Source organism: Xiphias gladius, chromosome 23 (genome assembly GCF_016859285.1).
Source record: "Xiphias gladius isolate SHS-SW01 ecotype Sanya breed wild chromosome 23, ASM1685928v1, whole genome shotgun sequence".
Taxonomy (NCBI): domain Eukaryota; kingdom Metazoa; phylum Chordata; class Actinopteri; order Istiophoriformes; family Xiphiidae; genus Xiphias; species Xiphias gladius.
Genome location: NC_053422.1, coordinates 16,675,795 through 16,697,398, shown reverse-complemented (window position 1 = coordinate 16,697,398; position 21,604 = coordinate 16,675,795). Strand labels below are relative to the sequence as shown.

At 39.6% G+C, this 21,604-nt stretch overlaps 3 protein-coding genes and 1 long non-coding RNA gene across 5 annotated transcripts; 2 read left to right on the top strand and 2 right to left on the bottom strand.

The window, feature by feature from the left end:
* Positions 1 to 1,902: 1,902 nt before the first annotated feature.
* cdx1a (caudal type homeobox 1a) lies at positions 1,903 to 7,883 on the top strand. The gene is made up of 3 exons (XM_040119582.1): positions 1,903 to 2,375; positions 3,609 to 3,757; positions 5,350 to 7,883. Exons 1-3 carry the CDS (start codon positions 2,030 to 2,032, stop codon positions 5,533 to 5,535), a joined length of 681 nt encoding a protein of 226 aa, XP_039975516.1. The 5' UTR covers positions 1,903 to 2,029; the 3' UTR covers positions 5,536 to 7,883.
* Positions 7,884 to 8,312: 429 nt separating this feature from the next.
* Positions 8,313 to 11,155, top strand: LOC120785154. The gene is made up of 3 exons (XR_005706559.1): positions 8,313 to 8,381; positions 8,897 to 9,308; positions 11,026 to 11,155. It is a non-coding gene; the product is annotated as an uncharacterized LOC120785154 (long non-coding RNA).
* LOC120785150 (T-cell surface antigen CD2-like) lies at positions 9,306 to 17,694 on the bottom strand. 2 transcript variants are annotated; one of them, XM_040119579.1, is made up of 7 exons: positions 17,566 to 17,694; positions 12,476 to 12,512; positions 11,601 to 11,915; positions 11,150 to 11,407; positions 10,820 to 11,047; positions 10,579 to 10,686; positions 9,306 to 10,397 (listed from the first exon to the last, which is right to left on the bottom strand). In XM_040119579.1, the coding sequence occupies exons 1-7, from the start codon at positions 17,575 to 17,577 to the stop codon at positions 10,210 to 10,212; spliced, it is 1,146 nt and encodes a 381-aa protein (XP_039975513.1). In that variant the 5' UTR covers positions 17,578 to 17,694; the 3' UTR covers positions 9,306 to 10,209. The 2 variants fall into 2 exon arrangements, with proteins under 2 accessions (XP_039975513.1, XP_039975514.1); XM_040119580.1 differs by lacking the exon at positions 17,566 to 17,694 and having other exon boundaries at positions 10,922 to 11,047; positions 12,476 to 14,475.
* On the bottom strand, positions 14,687 to 16,680 carry LOC120785151. Its single transcript, XM_040119581.1, has 3 exons — positions 16,239 to 16,680; positions 15,909 to 16,136; positions 14,687 to 15,838 (listed from the first exon to the last, which is right to left on the bottom strand). The coding sequence occupies exons 1-3, from the start codon at positions 16,516 to 16,518 to the stop codon at positions 15,657 to 15,659; spliced, it is 690 nt and encodes a 229-aa protein (XP_039975515.1). The 5' UTR covers positions 16,519 to 16,680; the 3' UTR covers positions 14,687 to 15,656.
* Positions 17,695 to 21,604: the final 3,910 nt, after the last annotated feature.

Genomic DNA, 21,604 nt, shown 5'->3' with positions numbered 1-21,604 from the left:
TCTTTTATGAATGTTTGAGCAGACTGAGATGCAGATGAACGTAAACAAGCAGGTGGAATATACAGTTCACTGCATGGTATTCTGAGCAAGTCATCTGAATGTGGAAAAGGCATAAACCCAGCACCAGGTTGGATTAAGAATAAACTTTGCGCATAGTGATCACACAGTTATGTTTGTAAACAGCAAGTTTGTGTCTCTGAAGGACTTCAGAACTGGTAAATTACCTGCCAGTTTTTAGGTTTTTGCTGCCCTCCTGTGGTTGTTTTAAGCAGGGATGTAGTGGATAATAGACCTACTTACCTTCGTTTTACTTTAAACTTGATTTGAATGACCAATTTCTGTATTTTCCATATATTATAGCGGACTATATATTGAAGAAAGAACTGAATACGGGTATTTTTCAAAGGGAAATCATATATAATGCAATTATAAACTTACTGTTATCTTTTTTTCCCCGACTACACCATAAACAATAACTTCATAAAATAATATCAAATTTGTCTTACTGCATTTTAAGCAAGTATGCTGAGGAAAATAATAATAAAAAAGACAATATCTTACTGAAGTCAAGCTGTTTTTGGGAGACTGAAAACAGGAAGTCGGCTATAATGTCTTTTGTTTAAACTAAACAGTTAATGGGAGACATTTAAGGGGGTACAAATTTGTCCACAACACCTATTTTGTTGCACATACAGTATATTAGGCCTACTCACAGGTGAAATGTACCTGATTACCTTTATTCAAGTACTTAAATTAAACTATGAGTTGGCTCAGTGGTGGCAGAAGTACACTTATGAGGTACTTGTATTTTACTTGAGTAAAATCCCGTTGTGCCTCTTGTCTTTATACTTCATATTTCACTTCAGTTACCACTTTATAGACTTTCACATTTAAAATATATGATTAGATTGTAAAATGTGTCACTTTAAGCTGCCCATCTGTATATGAATCAATTCAAATTAGCTCCACCTTAATATAGCCACAACATTAAAATATTGCTCACACAGTAGTGAATCAATAATAACAATCCAATAATATTAATACTAATACAATATTTATCACTGACAAGCAAGGCCATATCTACCACTGAGGGCAAGGAGGTCACGTTCTCTGCAGTATTCCTGGGAATTTGGGACACCACATGACATCAAAATAAGTTTATATTCTCCTGTTACACACATACTGCACGTGTTTATTTTTATAAGGCTGGTTCTGATATTTCTTCATTGTACATATTCTAAGATTTGACTGTATTCAAGGCAAAAGGCTACAGAAATTACAATTAAAGGAACTTAGTGTCCACCATAATTACATGCCTGGCTGTGTAGAAAAGCTTTCAAAACTTAATTTAAGGAGAAAACATTTACAGAAAATAATAGCAAAAAGTTGAATGAAGGAATAGATGTGCAATGCGAAATCCGGACTCATGATCCTTTTAGAATCCTGGCCACTGACCTGCTGACCTGATAAGGCCATACTAATGCCTAATTAATACCTCTGCTCTGATAATAATAATACTACATGTTTTTATGTGTGCTTTTACTTAGGCAGAGTGAGATTTTGAATATTTTCGACACTGTGTTATTGCTTTTAATAAACCTCTTCCACCACCGAGGCAGTTCATACTTTAGTGCATACGATATCGCGTAAACCCTGCATACGTGCAGACGAGCGTGCACATGTACGTTACACGCACACCTTACATGATGGCCCTATCCAAAGGGATCCACAGGGCAGACCGGGTAAATTGGGGTCAATGCCCTCACCTCGCCTGGACGAGCAGGCGGGTGGGCCGCAGGTAAACCGTGACGTCATGAGGATACTTTTGAACTCCTTGGCAGTAAATCTATAAAGGTGTGTAGTCTTACTGCACAGGTAGGCCGGCAGTAATAAGCCTGGACCTTAGACTGTGGAAGCAGAGTTCCGGAGCCTGCCGGGAACAAACACGGAGGCCTAACATGCGCCAGGAGGTTTGAGACACCAGAGTTTAACCTGAGAGTCACCCAACCTGTCGGACGAGGACACCGGGATGTACCCCAGCTCACAGTCGGCCAGACACCCGGCTCAGGCTCTGTCAGTGAACAGTCAGTACATTCCTCCTCCGTATGACTTCACCGGCTATCATCACGTCCCGGGAGTCGGCGACCCGTCGACGAGTGCCTGGAACCCCATTTACCCACCTCGGGAGGAGTATCCCTACAGCTTCCCGGGGTCGAGCCCCAGCGCCGGACAGGTCGGCTTCACCTCCCCGGAGCTGAGCGGTACGCCCACCGCCGCTGGAGGGGGGTCGTTCACCCCGTACAGCTTCATCTCTGGACAGGACCCTTTCAACTGCAGGAGGAGACTGAATGAATCCATCAGACCGCCCGTTTCAGGTGGGACTTGACCATAACATACATAATGGATACAGCCTTAGAGGTCAATATTTTTGGCTTGTGGTAGGCTGTACTGTGCGATCAAATGCTGCATTAGACTATGATAAATAATCCATGTTCAGATATAATTAAAAATGCCAGATTGATTAAGCTGAGAAAAGCTATGGCTTCTTTGAAGTAGACAATACTCTTAGCTGAAGTTGTCATCTTGTCGCTGATCACAAATCAGTTATCACAAATGTCGAAAACAGAAAGGAAAAGGGTCACCCTACGATTGAGGATGACAGACAAACATAATTACTGGTAACTAGATATGGGCTTCGTCGCAGTCACATGACAAACTAAACCCTAGTAGTTGAGTGAGAGTGCAGAGGACGGATGCAGTAAAACACATTTTTACTGACAGGAACAATTTCATCACATACAGACTCAAACCAGACTGCACACACATTCATCAAGCTTTTCACTTCTCCCTTCCGCCAGCACGGTGTAAGATGTCAGCGCATAACTAACAGTGGAATCTGCAGAGGTGTCGCTCCCCACCCTCTCTGTCCACTGGGTGGGTGAAGGGTAACAAACCGGCAAGATAACGCGGGCAACTGCAGGAAGTCCGCAGAAGTCAAACCTCCTCTAAAGGCGAACCCTCAGGCCTTACTGATGTCAGTGTGTGTGTGTGTGTGTCCATGTGTGTTGGTGTGCCTCGATCGATGCTGTCACATGGTCAAGATTTCAGATCAATAACTCTGACTCACCCTTTCCTAAGAGTGTGTGTGTGTGTGTGTGTGTGTGTGTGTGTGTGTGTGTGTGTGTGTGTGTGTGTGTGTGTGTGTGTGTGTGTGTGTGAGAACATGTATGTCAATGAATAGCTGCCTGTGTAAACACCTATGTAAACACCACTCACAGCGATAAGGAGAAGCAGTGATGCAATGCAGTGGGGAGTCTTTACATTAGTTATAGTTAGTGTGATTAATAGAGTTGATGAGGCTTTAAGTGGCGCCTGAACTTGAACTTGGCACCAGACGTCTTCACATTAGTCATCTGTTTGGCAACGACTCAATCTACACGAGTCACTGACATTGTAATCATTCTTGTTTCCATGACAGGTAGGAATGAAAACAAACAAATACACAGGAATGGATAAAACATTATTTAGCTACATTCACTCAGTCAGTCAATCATCCAAACTTGTAGTGATTGTTGTACTAATTCAGGATTGTTTTCTGTGTGATTTAGGAGGGAAGACTCGCACTAAGGACAAGTACAGGGTGGTGTACACTGACCACCAACGTCTGGAGCTGGAAAAGGAGTTTCAGTACAACCGCTACATCACCATGAGGAGGAAGACCGAGCTGTCAATGGCACTGAGCCTCTCCGAGAGACAGGTGAGAGGCCAGGAGCATAGTAATGTTAAGGGTAGAAAGGTAGGAGTTAGAGAAATGGGAGGACGTACAGGAAGGGTTTCGATGCAGAGCAGGTGAGAATCGAAGGAACATAACTGAAAAAGACAGGCGTGAATATAAAGGAAAAATCAACCCCAAATTCTTAAACATTCTTAGATAGCAATTAGCGATTTTAAGAGATGGTAAGGTTATTTTATCTGTGTTTCCTCTGTCACATAAGGCAAGACTATGCAACTTTTGAGCACAAAAGTTCATTCTTGATCTTGAAAACTCTCAAAAACATTCAAATTTTTAAATCATGCTCCACTGAGTAGTTTCCTGAGCATTCAACTACAGTACATCTATCTGCCGAGGAAGACTGCAAGATGCAGTCAAAAGCTCCAGTAAAAGCTGTTAAGTAGTTAAAAAAATGTCATCAAATTATGTAACTCGTGCTGAACAGCAGCCACTGTTGCAATTACAGGAGCAGTTACAGCAGTTACTGGTAACTGGGTAAGTTACTGGTCATACCAGAGAAAGTGAGGCAGTGGCACCAAAACCCCAGAGTGTAATGGACCAAGCAAAAACACTTTTTGCCAATTATGAAATCAAATTTTCCTTTGAAAGAGACAGAATCTGCTGTTTCCTCTCTGACAAGTTACATAGTCCCGAGGGAGATGTATTAAATGATGATGACTGGAAGTGTTAAGAAAGCTTGCTACAAATCAAAGAGTGTCATATAAGGTGTGTAGTAAGGCAGAAAAATATTTGTCAACATGGGAGATGTGACAGAATGAGGTGACAGCCTCCATTTTGCCTTTCTGTCTAAGAAACCCACTTTGGTTTGTTTTCGTTCACCCCTCCTGTTTCTGTTTTCATGCCTGTTTGAGACGAAGAGGGGGCAGTGTTTGAACTTATATGATATACATGTGAGAAATTGTAACGCACTTGTTCCTGTTCCTGTAAGTCACTTTAAAGATGTGGCAAGAAAAATTTCAAATGTAGCCATGTAAAGTTAGGAACAACCAGAGTCAACCAATGATTAATTCTTTTTTTCACGTGATTCACATGATTGTTGTTATTTTTAGTTGTTAATTTAGTTCCCTCATGTAGAGTTAACACTAACACAGCACGCATTAGCAGAAACTTCTTTAGCCGTTCCATTTGGAGAAACCAGCCTTATTAGTAATGTCACGTGGCCAAACAAGGCATTTCACATAAGTAGTGTTAATGGTGAAACCTGCACTCTTGCTTTCAAGATGCTATTATTGTTATTATTATTTTATTTTATTTTATTATTTTTATTATTATTATTATTATTTAATCATCTTGTAATTCTGGGAAAGTTGGAAATGACTAACTCGAGCAGAAGTAGATGCGGCAGAGCAAATGAAAAAGTTAGCACAAAAAGAAAAATCATTAAAGTTTGTCACAAAGAATCTCCCACTTAAGAGAACAAAGCTGCGAGATGTAGTTGAATGGAAAATATGAAAAAGGGTCATTCATAATTACTTGCTGCTTTTATTAATATTCATCTACCTAGTAAATATGTTTGTGATGTTGATATCTTGTGTTTGTGTTTATCTGCGTTGCAGGTGAAGATCTGGTTTCAGAACCGACGTGCCAAAGAGAGGAAAATCAACAGGAAGAAGCAGCAGCATTCTCAGCAGGCCTCCACAACTACACCCACCCCACCTGTACTAGGTGGACCCGCCGACGTCCATATTACCACCAGCCCCAGCAGCAATATTTTGTCCGATGCAATATCAGAGGAATACTAGGTGGATTTCATATGAAAGACTGATGGAGTATCTGATGTGTACATAGAGTTTTGTTTTTTATAAGTTTACCACAGAATGAATGAAGATGATTCACATCAACACAATGTTATAATGCTGCACCTTTTGCCTTTTATAATAACAAACACTACTTAGCTTTTGTACTGATCATCTCTACTGGGTGTTTGCTCGACATAGGACTTTAACGTGCCCTTTATCAAACATACGTGCAGCGTTTAACAACCGATAACAATGACATAATGTTTCAGAAAATCTTTTTATTTAACGTAAAGGCATGTTGAATTGCTCTTGAGTCAGAAAAGAGGAATAGTGTGTCTGTTTTTCTTCTATCTTTTTTGCTCCAACCGCATGAGGAAATAAGTCTAAAAATCATGCTTGAGTAAATGAATAAAATGGCTACAGCAGCCTCTGTCGATATCTCAAAACCAGCCCTTCTGCTTATACTTTGGGGAAGTAAAATGTCACTAATTCATCTCTTTCTTACCATGTATGGGAAATAGAGTAAGAATATGTTATACCAAAGTTCTGAAAAGTAAAAGAGAGATTTTGGTATGAACACAGGTGGCATTTTTTGTTAAACAGGTGTAAAATATTACATAAAATCACATTTGGTGAGAAAATATTTTTTTCTATTTTAAGGCACTGATAACAAACGTCTTTAAAATTAAACATGCCACATCCTACCACATCCTGACAGCTGCAGATAGGTCAACTACATGTCTCATGATCTATAGTCACTCTACTGCTAAGCAGGAATTCATTAATTTCAAATGAAAAAAAAGTCTGTGCTTCACTAGTCTTTTGGGACTTACGCATGTATGAAAAATAACATTTCATACACACATGAAAATAAAACGTACGTTTTAAAGTATGAACTAAACTATGAACATGTAAGAAATTATAACATGCTTGTTCCTCTTTTTACATCACTTTAAAGAAGTGGCAGGAAAAGTGGCAAATGTAGCAGTGTAAATTTCAGCCCAACCACAGTCAACCAAGGGTTACAAAAACTTTAAAAATAAACCGCTGTAAAACCAACTTTGCGCAACTCATGTATTTATGCAGTGTGGGCAGTGAACATGTCCCTGTTCTCTCTTTCAGCACTGGTCAATCATAGTAGTTTCTTTGTGTCTTCATATGTTGAAGGTGAGGATTATGGTGGTTTAGATGTTTGTAAAAGGCACTTTGCTGCACATTTTATAAAAAAGCTCCGCACTGAGGTTTATCGATGAGGTTGTATTCTCTGTTCATTAGCACCAACCATGGTCCCCAGCTGTGGGTCTGTTTGCTTTCATTGCACCATAATCTTCTGAAACGTTTCCACAGAGAAAAGGTTCTTCATAACTTTAGGCAACAATGAAGAAATGTACCAATGGTATAAAGCTCTACCTGCCAACAAAATGACTGAACTAATATATTCATTAAATTAAATTAAAGAAGTACTGAATCAAAAATAATTTTGATTTTTGATAAATTCTTTGAATATTAAATTATATGTCACCTGCAAGATATCGTCATAGAAATACTGACATACCCAAGAACTGGCACCACTCAGAAGTCTGGATTTTATATTTAAATGGCTTTGGCATGGCAAGGTAACATCACATGAAAGTGTGACAGCAATGATCAAATCATCTGGTTTTTATGAGGGAAAAAATGAATGTTTAATTGTGGTTCAACCAAACCTATCAAGAGTTCAGGTGCAATAGCCTAATCTCTTTTGATTTACTTTGTCATGCACATAATAAAAGCTTAACATCTGAAACAATACTCAGTTATTTCTTACCCACACAGTTATTATATTTAACAAAGTAGAACTGGCTGACTGGTCACATGGTAAAATGATCCTGGATTATTGGAGCAGGTTTATTAAACACTGTCTTTGGTTGTCAGTTATTTGCTCAGTAGATTATGTCTTTTAGAAGTTCAGCTGTTTTTCGACAAGAGGGTTCAATTTAAAAAGGATCTCGGTTGGTTGTTTATGGACACTACAACTATCATGAAGCATAAACACCAATTTTATGACACTGTGAATCAGCTGAATAGTAGTCCAGGGTTGTCAACCTTTAACCCCAACTAACAAACCAGACCGAACATGTAACCATCTTTAATTAAACAATAAACAACTTAAAGCACAGCGTGTTACCTTACTTTCAAAAATGTTCAAAAAATTAACAAAAAAATATCTATAGATATACAGATATATATCACTTAAAACAGAAGTGAAAAAATGTATACGATGTGCTCAGAAAAATGCAAACAAATTAAATATAATTTATTAATGTCATTCTGTAAAAATGGTCTTTTATGTAAATGGGTCTTAGAGGGTGAAACTGAGCTGAGAAAACAGTGACCATACACTGCCTGACCCAGTCCACACCCCCACCAAGAGACTGTTGGTACATGATAGTCTTTAGCCTTAACCTGCACCTGTTTAGAGCTTTCACAATATAAAAGTTGTTGTCTCCAAAATGTTCACTATGAGTCGCTCTGTACATTCTCCTGTAACCTAAGAGTCAAGAATTCAACTTAACAACAATAAGTATAGTTTCTTGATGCAAGAGACTTCATTCCACAATTAAAAAGTTTAAAATTTCTTGTGAATTACTGTCTGTTTAAGACTGACTACTTTGAGTAAGTTCAAATGTGAATTTTGCTGTTTTATGTGTAGTGATCAACCTCTGCACAATCAAGGTTCAAAGTTTTTATTTGTCACATGTTCAAACAACATAACCTTTGAATCTTGCATCTTGAATGTGCAGAGGAGTCAGTGGCAGATCACGGAAATCCTGTTAATACAGCTGAAATCTACTTTTCTGTTGCGTCAGGTACGTTCAAAACTGGAAGCCACAAAAACATACGAAACACACTGAACTTAATATAGAAAAGGCAACCTGATGGTGTCAAAAGATAAACACACAAGTTGTTCAGTCCATTTCTTCTTGGACTACTAGTATACATATAACAACCTGAAGAAGAACTACGTGAACAACACACTCTTTTAAAATATGTTTGTCTTCTGCTGCTAAATCACTGTATTAAGTTATAAGTAAGTGTAAGTGTAACCATTTTAAATTTCAGAGGCAACTGAATATATTGTAGTTGCAAGCAAATCTGAGACAAAGTTTAATTAGTTATTAAAATATTTTATGTCTTTTATTTCTGCATCTAGTAAAACACAAAAATTAACTAACTTTTAGGCTATCCCTGACTTAATAGCATTAAGCTGCAATTTTAAAACTACACAACCCATTCAAACTGATCACTGCATTAAAGCGATATCTTAAAGGTAGAGTTAGTAAGAGTAAGATTTCTAATCCAATAAACTTTTTGTCAAATTCAGCAAATACCTCCTCCAACCCGCTAGCTGTCCATTCTGTGTGTGTGCTGAAAAAAATGCAGTGTTCCTAAAAGGCCCTGGTTCTGTAAATGGGAAACAAACAAATTAGCTCGGACCGACTACCCCAGCCAATCAGCAAAAGGGGGCGTCTGTGCTTGTGCACAGGACAAGGAGACGAGAAGAGAGGACCACTTGCAGCGACAAATGGTAAATCTCCACAAAATATTTGCATTTGTCAAGAAGGAGAGATAGCCGAGAAACAGCCAAGGAGGAGAAGGTCAGAAGATCAAAAAGCGAAAAAGAAGTGCTGTGATCAGACGAGGGGGAAGAGCCACGTCAACCTCGGCGAGGTTTCATGCCGACAGTTGAAAGGCCTGAAGATGGATGCAGAGGTCGCTCTGTTTCTACTGGACAGGTGCGTAAAACATAAGTTTTGCCGTGTTTCCCAGAGCCAGTAGGTCGGTATAGATTTGTCCTGTTTGCTAATGTTTCTGATAGCCAATCTCAACTGGTTAGTTAGCAAGCAACGATAAATTACTTGCCCACGGACATTCAGCTTACTCTCTCGTTTGCCAAGATTTGCTATTGGTGCGATGTTTGCCATAGTAGCAGGAGAGTCGTGACTATCGCTGTCTGTGGCTGGTGTGCTGGCTCTTGGAAACCATCTCATCCTCTTTGCATGTTAGCTTCACAGATACAGTGCTAGTGGATTATTTGGATTGATGCCTATTTAAAATGCTATGCCAGGTAAGGTTACCAAACACACACACAGAGCACCAAACTGTTATAATAAATCAATTTTTGCAATGCACACTATACCAGAGTTTATTTAATATACTCTGACCCTCAACTAATCCATCCACATTTGTTTAATAAATACATTTTAAATTTAAGTAAATGCAAACTTTTTCACTGTGACATTAAGTTAAAAGTTGATTGACCAACATAAACGTACTGATGACACTTATTCAGAGTACAACATAGGTTACTGTTCATGTCTGCCAATCACTGTAGAGTAATAAAGCTAAATAAATTGTAGAGAAATTTTTGCTATCATTATTGCAAGTTTACAGTGTTAACAATGAATTACAAGCAAATATGCTAATAAACTGGTGTAAATAGTCACCTAAGACTAAATGATTTGATGCCCAGTCAAAAAGCAGAAGTACTTTAAAGTAAAAAAATCATATATGTATTTTTCTTTTAGGAAATAACATTAAATTAAAGTGAAAGTCCTGTACGCATCTTGACAAACACCTCCTCACTCTATCTGCCTTAAGTGCTGCAGCTTTCATTTAAAAACTGAACACTTCAAATCAACTGCTTTTATGGACCTTGGCGTACACACAATCATCTCCTGTTGGTACGACAGTCTGCCGAGGTTGCTCTGAATACTTGACTTGGCCATACTCCACCTCCACCTCTGCCCTCTGCTGCACCTTCAATCCCTGCCGCTGCACGATCCTGACCTCTGCATAGGTTAATTCCTGCTCATCTGCTTCCTCTGCAGAGTGGAAAGTGGAAGTGGCACAAACACATCATACTTAATGTGGCATGAAGAGATATACTTAGTGATAACAGTGGATTATTAAAGAAATTGTTCAAACTATTCTTTAGATTTATAAATAGACCAAAGAAACCATAAGAATGCAGTGAGTAAGGAAAAGGGAAGTGTTGTTTTGTACCTGTAGCTTTGTTCCTTTTCATTTTCTCCTGAGTATAAATGACTGCACCCCCGAGCAATACGAGAAATACCAGTGCTGAGAGTACACCAGCCATTAGTGGTAAATTTTCTGTTACAGTAAATAAAAGACACAAAAGTCACACAGATCGTTAACACTACTGGTGTTTTTGAAGACAGTTGAAGAAAAACCAAGGGAAAATGACAGTAATGAATCCACTGCAGCAGGGTTAGTTTTCACTTACTAATGAACCATGGGTCAGCTCTGCCAGAGGAAGTCACAGTTTGACTGGAGGTTGAAATATTAGTGGAGGGTTTAACTGACACTGTGATTCCAGTCTCCTTACTTTTAGTAGGATTTGTGATCGTGGTAGGGGCTGTTGTCGGCTCAATACACAGTGTGTTACTGGCTGCTAACACCCACTGTGATATGTGTGTCCCATTGGATAAGGTGCAGTTGATGAAGATGAAGCCTGTGGGGAAAAGAAACAGATCAACCAAAGCGGATGTCCAGAGTGATCAGAAACATCAGTGTCAACACCATCGAGCTGTTTTCAACTCATGTTCTCACTCACCACAGCTAGATATGCTTTCTACTTCGGAGACACTACTGACGGAGTTCCTGACTGAGCAGACCAGGCGCCCTGAGACGTCTTGTTTCAGAGTGATGTTGTTAGTCTCATGATTTCCAGAGAGGAGCTCAGCGTCTGTCAGTGTGCGTCCATCCAGAGTCCAGCTGTACTGAGGACTGTCTCCTCCCTCAGAGGAGCAGGACACCTTCATCTCTCCCTGGGACAGACACTCAGAGACCAGCAGGACAGAGGACACAGGAGCTGAGGGAAATTGTTGTAACATTGATATTGTAACTAAATCTTGGTCATTCTTCACAGTTTCTAATACAGAACAGGGCTCGCACAGAATATAGATATATGTAACATATGAGATATATTTATCAATAGCATATGAGATGGATGTGGTCTATCAATGTTACTAAATTCCACGGCAGGCAGAAAAAAAGTTATTTACCTTGAATGGACAACTGTAGAGTCCGCCGATCTAAAAGTTTTCCCCCTGAATCATATATGTCGAGGGTATATTCACTACCGTCATTCCTGCTCAGGTTATTGATCCTAAGTGTTCCATTGCTGGGAGTAAAGAAGGATCTGTTTGATATCAGATTCGACTTGAACTTGTTATCGCTCCAATTTAATATTACGTTTTGATTCCTCCAGTATCTAAATATTTCTGGGGCACTGTCCATCAGCCGGAGGACCACAGTCCCTCCCAAAGCTCCATAACACTGAGTTCCATTCTGTCTGCCATCACAGTAGGTTTCCATACCTGGAAATGTTTGAAAAAAAGGTTTTAATAGAAAACCGTAAATATCACAGTTTTGATCATTCCATCTACCACAATGACCATGACTATGTTTTAGACATATGTAAATATTCACCTAAAACAGAGGCGTTCATTGTTGTGCAGCTGAGCATTACAGTGCTATTTTCCCTGAAAACAAAGCCCTTTTAACGGAGGACATTTAGACATATCACAGTAGGAAAAGCACTGGCATAAATAATGAAATTAATGATGGTTGAATTCCATTTAGCTGCTTCAGTTTCAGCTTCCTGGTGTCGTGCAGGCTGGCTCACTGTCATGGTTTAAAGCATGATTTAATCGATTCATCTTTCATAATTTCTGTATTCACTGTAAGTGCATGTTCATGTGAAAGTGAAATTACTGTAGCGTTCAACTGATCATCACAGCTGATTTTATTGATAAAAATGACTATACGTGATCCCATTGCTCAATAGAAATGCAACGTCACAAAGCATGTTGTTGATATATTAAATCAAATATTACAATATTACAAAGTGCTGCATGAAAAACATTGAACAGGTCACCATGAGAGACTCCGAGCAGCATCAGGAACAGTCCGACCAAAGCTTCCATGTCTCCTCAGTCTTCAGCCGCTGACCCAGTCTGCAGCTTTCAGACAACTCTCTCTATTTCACCCAAAAGCAGACATGTGTTTCTGGCTCTGAACCGCCTGGAGTGTGTCCTGTCAGTGATCTGCCTCAGAGGAGAATCTGTGAAAATGTTGATCAAGTGGAGCGTTCTTGTATTCATCTTTTTGACGGCAGAGAGGAAAACAGGAAGTCATACTAGTTTCACTTCCCCTTTAGCTTACAAAAAGTGGGCTTTGGTGTGTGTGATGGATGGTGTCTTAAATCCTGAAAGACGATTTAAGACAGCAAGATGGCCATGTTCCAACAAATTAAGAATTACAGATTGTTATATGTCCATATAATAACAATATCAATTCCATCAAAATGCACAGCGCGACATGCTGTCTCAACCTCTCAAACTGCCCCAAACCCACTAGCAGGTCATTGTTACAACAGCATGATGAGCACATAGAAAATATTTAGACACAAAACTGTATTTTAAATTCTGGTTCAAACAATGAAGTATTCAGATATTCAAAAGAAAAAAAAAGGTTTTAAAGTACAGAAAAACGTGTACAAATTATGTAAAAGAAAGCTAGAATTTTTGGTATGGGATTTACATAATGGAGAATAATGTTCAGTTCACCTTCAAAGCCACTTAAGGACATTTTTAGATAAACATAGACACCACTGACGTATAAATGGTTAAATACTTGAAAACACATATGATCCACTAACACAAAGTTAAGCAAATTGAATAAATGTGAACATGAATTTGACTTTGTATAATGTGATTTTGAACATTTTAACACTGCAGTAATAATGCAATAGGAATTATTGGAATATTATTATTATTATTTTACACAACTTTAACCCCTTGATACAGTGGTAAAACAGCATAGTACAGCCTCAGACATGATTACTGGACAGTTAATGCCTTTTTTGCCTTTATTTGTTGACTTTTTGTTTTGTGTTGTTTACTGTCCTTTCAATACTATCTTCATAAGACCGCCCAAAGTTCTCCTACTCTTTGTTCCTTTGTCAAAACCAATCTACAGTCGGATGATTGCAGTTTCGACTTTCAGAGGATTATGTCCAACGGCTAAAAGAAAGAAAGGAAGCACTACGCCGACTCTTTCAAATGAACCGACCAAGTATGAGAAGCGAAATTCTGCGATTAAAACTGAGACCTGGCGATGACCAGCGTTCAACATCTGGGCTGCTTATTCGTACTTAAAATGTGTAACAGGCCAGTTTAGCACTAGCAAGTCCCTGGACGGTCAATGGTCTTCGCGGCTGCCGGCTGGTTTGGAAATGTGTTATATTATCTGAGCCGGACGTCTGCAAGCTGTCGAGACGAAGGTCACGCCGAAAGCTTCTTGACGATGTTGCTTTCTGAAATGTTCGGCCCCAGCTATGGTTGCGCTGCCCTTCGCTGCGCGGCAAAGGAAGTAGATGATTCGCCACCGCCTGGTTATTTCAGTTCCTCAGCTGCGGTGGAGACACGCCCCCAGGGTGTTCAGACATGTACCCGGGAAACTCGTCCCGTTTCTCCGGACTGTTCCTGGTCGGAAACGTGCCCGTTGCATCGATCCTCTCACCCTCCGCTCTCTCGCCCGTCCATCGGCAAAAAACTGGCCGAAGGCAAATGGCTTAAAATATTTAAAGGTCTTTTCCGACACTGCACTTGCAGCAATAATGAGGCAGATATGGAGACGCGGTGTCTGGAGAGGCAGGCTGCCTCAGGGAAGCCTCTCGAGGCAGTAACAGCTGCTGTAGATGGTGCAACGTATTTCTCGTGCAGATATTATTTCCACGTGTCGCTGTTTTTTTTCCCGAAATGTTTGCGCGTTCTCAGCAGTGGGCTTTGTTGGATGCAGAGCGATCTACGAGCAACGGTGACGCCTCTGTAAAGCCAGTAGAGGGAAACCTCGCACCTGCTGAAACCGAGCAGGAGTCCCGGGAGCTCTGCTCAGCTCGCAGCAGCCATTAAAGGCGCAGTCCGTCACGAAAAAAAATTGTCCGGAGAAGGGGAGCTTACCTGAACCGACTGACGGCGCATCACACAGCACTGACCGACTGACAGGCTTTTGAATACACGACAACGCAAGGGAGCACCTACATTAAAGCCCTGGCTTTTTAATGCTCTGAAAGGTTTTATGTCATCACTGTTTGGTAAACTGGGAAGCAAAACAGATGTGCTGTACACGTGTGATTGTAATCACATGCGAAAAAACACAAGACTATCATTTACAGGACTCAATCTTCTCTGAGATAAACACTTTATTCATACGTGTGGATATACCTGTAAATTATAATGGTGTAAAAATACAGTTTGGGCTTCGATACACATTGTTAAAAAAAAAACATGGATTAAAAGTCCCCATTTTTTAAAATATACATAGCTACTACTTGAAGTACAAATTAAAAAAGTGAAAACCATGTATTTCCAAAACATCAACTTTTCTCTTCCAAGAAAACTTTCCCCATTTGTGTTTTGTGACAATTCATTTTTTGGATAATCCAGTGTGTTGTAAAATGGTTGATTCACATGAAGAAGTGAAAGAATCCTGTTCCCAACCCATAAAATATTTCATCTTTCAGTTTAATTGAAAAATTCAAAATCACCAAATTTGGATAAACATTGTTTTCACTGTACAGTGATGATATGGGCATCAAAATGAGTTGCACTGCTAATATGATGCCATAAGTTTTATTTACATCGAAAACATTTTGCTTTAGGATAAACAGATTTTTAAACCGGAAAGCTGACAACATACACAGACTTACCATTAAACTTGTCTGTGTTCTGTGATCTAAGTCAGTGGTCATGAAAGAAAAGGGTATTTTATAATAGATCAACTATACATTTACGACAAATGCATTAACCGTTCTGCGATCACAGCTGGAGCTGTGGGACTCCGGGTGTTTTATCACTCTCCAAAGGTAGTGATGCACCTAAAAAGGAAAAGTATTCATAGTGAGCTGACGAGCCGTCAACACAGTAGGCAGAAGTAGTTTTGTAACGAATAAAAACAGGAGAGAATTTTCACTCCAAACAACATTGTCACACCCATAAAAGACACTTGAGCCGTCACAGAAAGAGAGACGCCACTAAAATGTTGGTTTCAGAAAGTTAAAGTTCAGGTGCAGAACTTCTCATTTCAACCATCAACACAGAGTTCTCTGGATACGCCATCGTTCGTGGGACGGCAGCTTTCTTGTACTTCTTTTTCTTCCAAGCAAAATAGACGGCTATCCCAGTTATAGAAAGAACTGCCACAGCTGCTTGCAAACCACATATGAGCAGGGAGGGATCTGTTTCAACAGAGAGACAAAAATCACATGTCAGTTTAGGGCTCTGACAAGCGAGTTAGTTTTCACTTACCAATGTACCATGAGTCACCTCTGCCGGAGGAAGTCACAGTTTGACTGGAGGTCGCGATTTTAGTGGAGGGTTTAACTGACACTGTGATGCCAGTCTCCTTACTTTTAGTAGGATTTGTGATCGTGGTAGGGGCTGTTGTCGGCTCAATACACAGTGTGTTACTGGCTGCTAACACCCACTTTGATATGTGTGTCCCATTGGATAAGGTGCAGTTGATGAAGATGAAGCCTGTGGGGAAAACAAACAGATCAACCAAAGCGGATGTCCAGAGTGATCAGAAACATCAGTGTCAACACCATCGAGCTGTTTTCAACTCATGTTCTCACTCACCACAGCTAGATATGCTTTCTACTTCGGAGACACTACTGACGGAGTTCCTGACTGAGCAGACCAGGCGCCCTGAGACGTCTTGTTTCAGAGTGATGTTGTTAGTCTCATGATTTCCAGAGAGGAGCTCAGCGTCTGTCAGTGTGCGTCCATCCAGAGTCCAGCTGTACTGAGGACTGTCTCCTCCCTCAGAGGAGCAGGACACCTTCATCTCTCCCTGGGACAGACACTCAGAGACCAGCAGGACAGAGGACACAGGAGCTGAGGGAAATTGTTGTAACATTGATATTGTAACTAAATCTTGGTCATTCTTCACAGTTTCTAATACAGAACAGGGCTCGCACAGAATATAGATCTATGTAACATATGAGATGTGTTTATCAATAGCATATGAGATGGATGTGGTCTATCCATGTTACTAAATTCCACGGCAGGCAGAAAAAAAGTTATTTACCTTGAATGGACAACTGTAGAGTCTGCCGATCTAAACTTTTTCCCACTGAATCAAATATTTGGAGGGTATATTCACCACCGTCATTCCTGCTCAGGTTATTGATCCTAAGTGTTCCATTGCTGGGAGTAAAGAAGGATCTGTTTGATATCAGATTCGACTTGAACTTATTATCTCTCCAATTTAATATTACGTTTTGATTCCTCGTGTATCTAAATATTTCTTGGGCACTGTCCATGAGCCGGAGGACCACAGTCCCTCCCAAAGCTCCATAACACTGAGTTCCATTCTGTCTGCCATCACAGTAGGTTTCCATACCTGGAAATGTTTGAAAAAAAGGTTGCCACAATGACCATGACTATGTTTTAGACATATGTAAATATTCACCTAAAACAGAGGCGTTCATTGTTGTGCAACTGAGCATTACAGTGCTATTTTCCCTGAAAACAAAGCCCTTTTAACAGAGAACATTTAGACATATCACAGTAGGAAAAGCACTGGCATAAATAATGAAATTAATGATGGTTGAATTCCATTTAGCTACTTCAGTTTCAGCCTCCTGGTGTCGCGCAGGCTGGCTCACTGTCATAGTTTAAAGCAGGTGTGATGATTTAATCGATTCATCTTTCATAATTTCTGTATTCACTGTAAGTGCATGTTCATGTGAAAGTGAAATTACTGTAGCGTTCAACTGATCATCACAGCTGATTTTATTGATAAAAATGACTATACGTGATCCCATTGCTCAATAGAAATGCAACATCACAAAGCATGTTGTTGATATATTAAATCAAATATTACAATATTACAAAGTGCTGCATGAAAAACATTGAACAGGTCACCATGAGAGACTCCGAGCAGCATCAGGAACAGTCCGACCAAAGCTTCCATGTCTCCTCAGTCTTCAGCCTCTGACCCAGTCTGCAGCTTTCAGACAACTCTATTTAAAGGAGCTGACACTAGTTTGAAAGGGCTCCTGTTAGTGATCAGCCTCAGAACAATAGCTGTGAAAACTGTATGTGTGGAGGTGAAAAGGGAACTTAATTCAATGGTCTCATTGCTTACAAAATAATTTTAGCCCAAGAAAAAACCCACGTAATCTTCTTCCTGTAGATAATTTCTTTACTCCCTCAGTTCTTTAATTTCTCTAATTATTGTTCCTCTATTTTTCTGTTTTTTTTTGTTTGTTTTTTATTTATTCATACATTACCATCACAGACAAATTTTTATACCTGTGACAAACATAACACTGATACTATACTAACTACTATACAATTAGAGGCCACTTTCTAAGATACAACTGTACAACATAAAACTATCCAATAGAATAGACCTGCCACAATATCTACGTTTATGACATTCATAATGGTCAGTTTCAATTTAAATGATATATTTATTACTGAGGTGATAGTTACTGGAACTGTTGTACTGGACTACATTATATTGAGAGAAGGATGTCAACTTATTACAAAAAACCTATAAAAAAACAACAAAACAACATGTTGACATGTCAACGAGCCAAAGTGATTGACAGGTAGATAGATCTTTTAATAGGATGATGGTGCTACATGTAAACTGCTTATTTGTACTTATGGGGGAAAAGGGCATAAGGACAGTTTAGCACAACAAAGTCTCTGGATAACTGTTTCCAACACAGAAACCAGCTGAATTGGAAATGTATCATGCTGATTGCAGTGTAAATCCTGAGTCCACAGTTCACTTTCAAAGATTTTTGATGATGTCGGTTTATGTGATGTTGGTGTTATTGACTATTGTGTCATTCTGATCATAGGCTTAGGTCGTCATTTACGGAATAACAGAAGCACTTGTGCTAGGTGCTGAAAAGCAACGCTCACACTATGCTTCAAAAAGTCCTTGTGAGACATGTGAATGTGTCCAGACAGTCCAGTTTGAAGGTCAACATTTAACTGTCTCATATCATCCGCTCTCTCTGTGTCCTGTCTTTATTGATTCCATCGCTCTTCACTGGCAACTGATGGATAAAGGCAAATGCCAAGACTTGCTACAATAAACGTGCATATTTTACACCCATAATCAACAGAGACCGAGTGTTTCAGCTAAACTTCTAGAAGCAGTAATGGTCCTGCGATTAAACACATTTCTCCTACAAATAATAATCATACATTTTTGGACACGATATTGGTTCGGTTTTTCCCTGGACTTAATCTTTAGCATGAAAATGTATAACTCGTTCTGTGAGGTCTCACTGAAACCTCTATAAACCAGTAGAGGGAAACTTTAGCCCTGCTAATATTGTGGATGAGTTTGGATTTTTTCTTTAAAGCCAAAACAAAGCTTAGCAGGTATTAAAGGTACAGTCTGTGATTATTAGCTTTCAATTTATTTCAGAGTCATACATCTATGGCAGTTAGTTGCAGTTCAGAGTTGATAAACGTAATTATATTTATTAATTTATGTGTCACAATTCTTGTATGGCTTTGGTCCTGGAATGGGTCAGTGTTTGAGCTCCATAACACATCACTGAAGATGTACCCACTGGTTACACTTAATCCCACAAATTGTGTCAAAGACCAAGCCAGTTCAGCATGGTCTTGGCTGTTTAATTAGGGTCTTTGTCCTGTTGGAATGTGAATCTGTGGCCCAGTCTGAGGTCATGATGGTTCTGGACCAAGTTTTCATTAAGGATATCTGTGTACTTAGCTCTGTTCAGGTTTTACCTAAACCCTGAGCAGTTTCACTGTCCCTGCTGATGAAGAACACCCCCACATCATGATGCTGCCACCACCATGCCACCACACGGAGCGCTGCCATGATGGTTGTCTTTCTGGAAGTTTCTCCAATATCCACATAGGATATCTGGAGCTCAGCCAGAGTGACCATCAGATTCTTGACCACCTCTCTTACCAAGGCCCTTCTCCCCCAGTTGCTCAGTTTGGCCAGGCGGCCAGCCCTAGGAAGAGTCCTGGTTCTTCCAAGCTTTGAAGAATTATGGAGGCCACTGTGCTCTTGGGAACCTTCAATCCAGCAGAAATTTTTTATAGCCTTCCCCAGATCTTTACCTTGACACAATCCAGAGTCATACATCTATGGCAGTTAGTTGCAGTTCAGAGTTGATAAACGTAATTATATTTATTAATTTATGTGTCACAATTCTTGTATGGCTTTGGTCCTGGAATGGGTCAGTGTTTGAGCTCCATAACACATCACTGAAGATGTACCCACTGGTTACACTTAATCCCACAAATTGTGTCAAATTTAAAAAAATAAAGTTTAAGCAGCATCAGATTCAGTCCAAACACAGCATCCATGTGTCTCCACTGTCCAGCCTCTGTTGACCCAGTAGGCAGCTTTCAGACAAACTCCTCTGCCTCGCCCAAAAGCAAACATGCACACCTACACTGAACAGTCTGAAATTTTTTCTGTTAGTGATCTGCATTGGGTAAGAAATTGTGAAAACTCTTACCAAGCAGGGTGTTTTCATAATGGTACATTTGAAATAGGGAAGAGGAGATTGAAAAGCCACAGAAAAAAATTAACTCGTACAATATGTCATCTGCTGCAGTCACAGGCATGCTGTTATATACAGTATGTTTTCAGACAAATATGCAGTATCACTGACTTTTGCACTATATCCAAGTAAGACTTTATTTATTCGGACCTCACAAATACTGTTACGCAGCTGCAGCTGTTGCCTGAGCTACTGTACTAAGATTAGATCAACATGAAGTACATAACATTTCACCAATGCTACATGAGTGTTTTCTATTCAAATGCAACATACACAAAGAAAACAAAACAGTGTTTTCCAGCTCCCAAGTTAATGCTAAAAGTTCTGTTTGCTGTTGGTTCTTGGAGACTTTAGATCAGTGTCCACTAATGGTAATGGTCCATGGGTGAATTCAAGTCCAAACCCATGATGAAGATATTTATTCTCAGTTATCTATGTGAGCCTGCAGAAAAGAGAGAATAAAACAAAAGGGTTTGGCACTTAAAGCAGAACAAAAGGCTTTGACATTTTCACCGAAACATTATGGAATTGACTGATATGCTGAAATTATTAATTGACGTTTTTTTTTTATCTCAAGGAAGCCTGTTAAATCTTACCTGACTTCTTATGACACTTGCACACACAGTAAGAAAAGATAGAAACCAGTAGGAGTAGCAGTACAGCACCCACTCCAGCAGAGACTAGGATCAGAATGGGAGTAGCGTGTTCTAGAGAGAAGAGACCACAATGGTATTTATATAGCACATATTTACTACCTGTATATGACTTAGAGGTACAATTCTGTATTTGTCAACCTGTGTGTTATTTATATAAACCATATTTTGTTCACCACCTCAGTTGCAGATATTTATGCAGACTATGAGAAGTATGTGTGATCGGAAAGAAAGCAGTCCTTCTTGAAATCCCTTTAGCTGTTGTAGCGAACTGCATAAAGGCAGATCCACTTTAACTATAATCTTGAGCCAAATTGAGACTGTTACACCAAGAAATTGACCATTTATAGCAAAAGGTTATACTGTTAGATTTGACAGAAAAGCCTCTTCCCCCCTTAATAAACATTATTGAAATTAAATCTTAGGTAAATCAACAATGCAAAATATCGAGGAGGTTGAGGTGGTGGAGGGAGCTGCAGCAGAAAAACAGCGCTGGCGCAAGCGTAAGCGACAGAGTAACACGGATAAGTATCAGATAATCATGTCCGCACAATACACCAGCATGAATATGATTGGACATTACTAGCTACACAGCTGAGGAAAAGCCAGTCACTGTAAAGCATGCTTACAAACAGCTGGAGCCAAATTTCCAACTAACAAATTTCACTTGTCGGCTACACAGCAAAACCCAACATTTAGCCAAAGCAAACTCTACAAATATATGAAAGTATAGCAAGTTCACAGTCCTTGCCATGATTGACATTTCCCAATTCTC

Coding starts and splice junctions, on each gene's coding strand:
- cdx1a (XM_040119582.1), top strand. CDS start 2,030: ATGTACCCCAGCTCACAGTCGGCCAGACACCCGGCTCAGGCTCTGTCA. Junction 2,376..3,608: donor CATCAGACCGCCCGTTTCAG/GTGGGACTTGAC, acceptor TGTGTGATTTAG/GAGGGAAGACTCGCACTAAG. Junction 3,758..5,349: donor TGAGCCTCTCCGAGAGACAG/GTGAGAGGCCAG, acceptor TCTGCGTTGCAG/GTGAAGATCTGGTTTCAGAA.
- LOC120785151 (XM_040119581.1), bottom strand. CDS start 16,518: ATGTTACAACAATTTCCCTCAGCTCCTGTGTCCTCTGTCCTGCTGGTC. Junction 16,137..16,238: donor AGAAAGCATATCTAGCTGTG/GTGAGTGAGAAC, acceptor TTTTCCCCACAG/GCTTCATCTTCATCAACTGC. Junction 15,839..15,908: donor AGGTGACTCATGGTACATTG/GTAAGTGAAAAC, acceptor CTGTTGAAACAG/ATCCCTCCCTGCTCATATGT.
- LOC120785150 (XM_040119579.1), bottom strand. Junction 11,916..12,475: donor GCTGCTCGGAGTCTCTCATG/GTGACCTGTTCA, acceptor AAACATTTCCAG/GTATGGAAACCTACTGTGAT. Junction 11,048..11,149: donor AGAAAGCATATCTAGCTGTG/GTGAGTGAGAAC, acceptor TTTTCCCCACAG/GCTTCATCTTCATCAACTGC.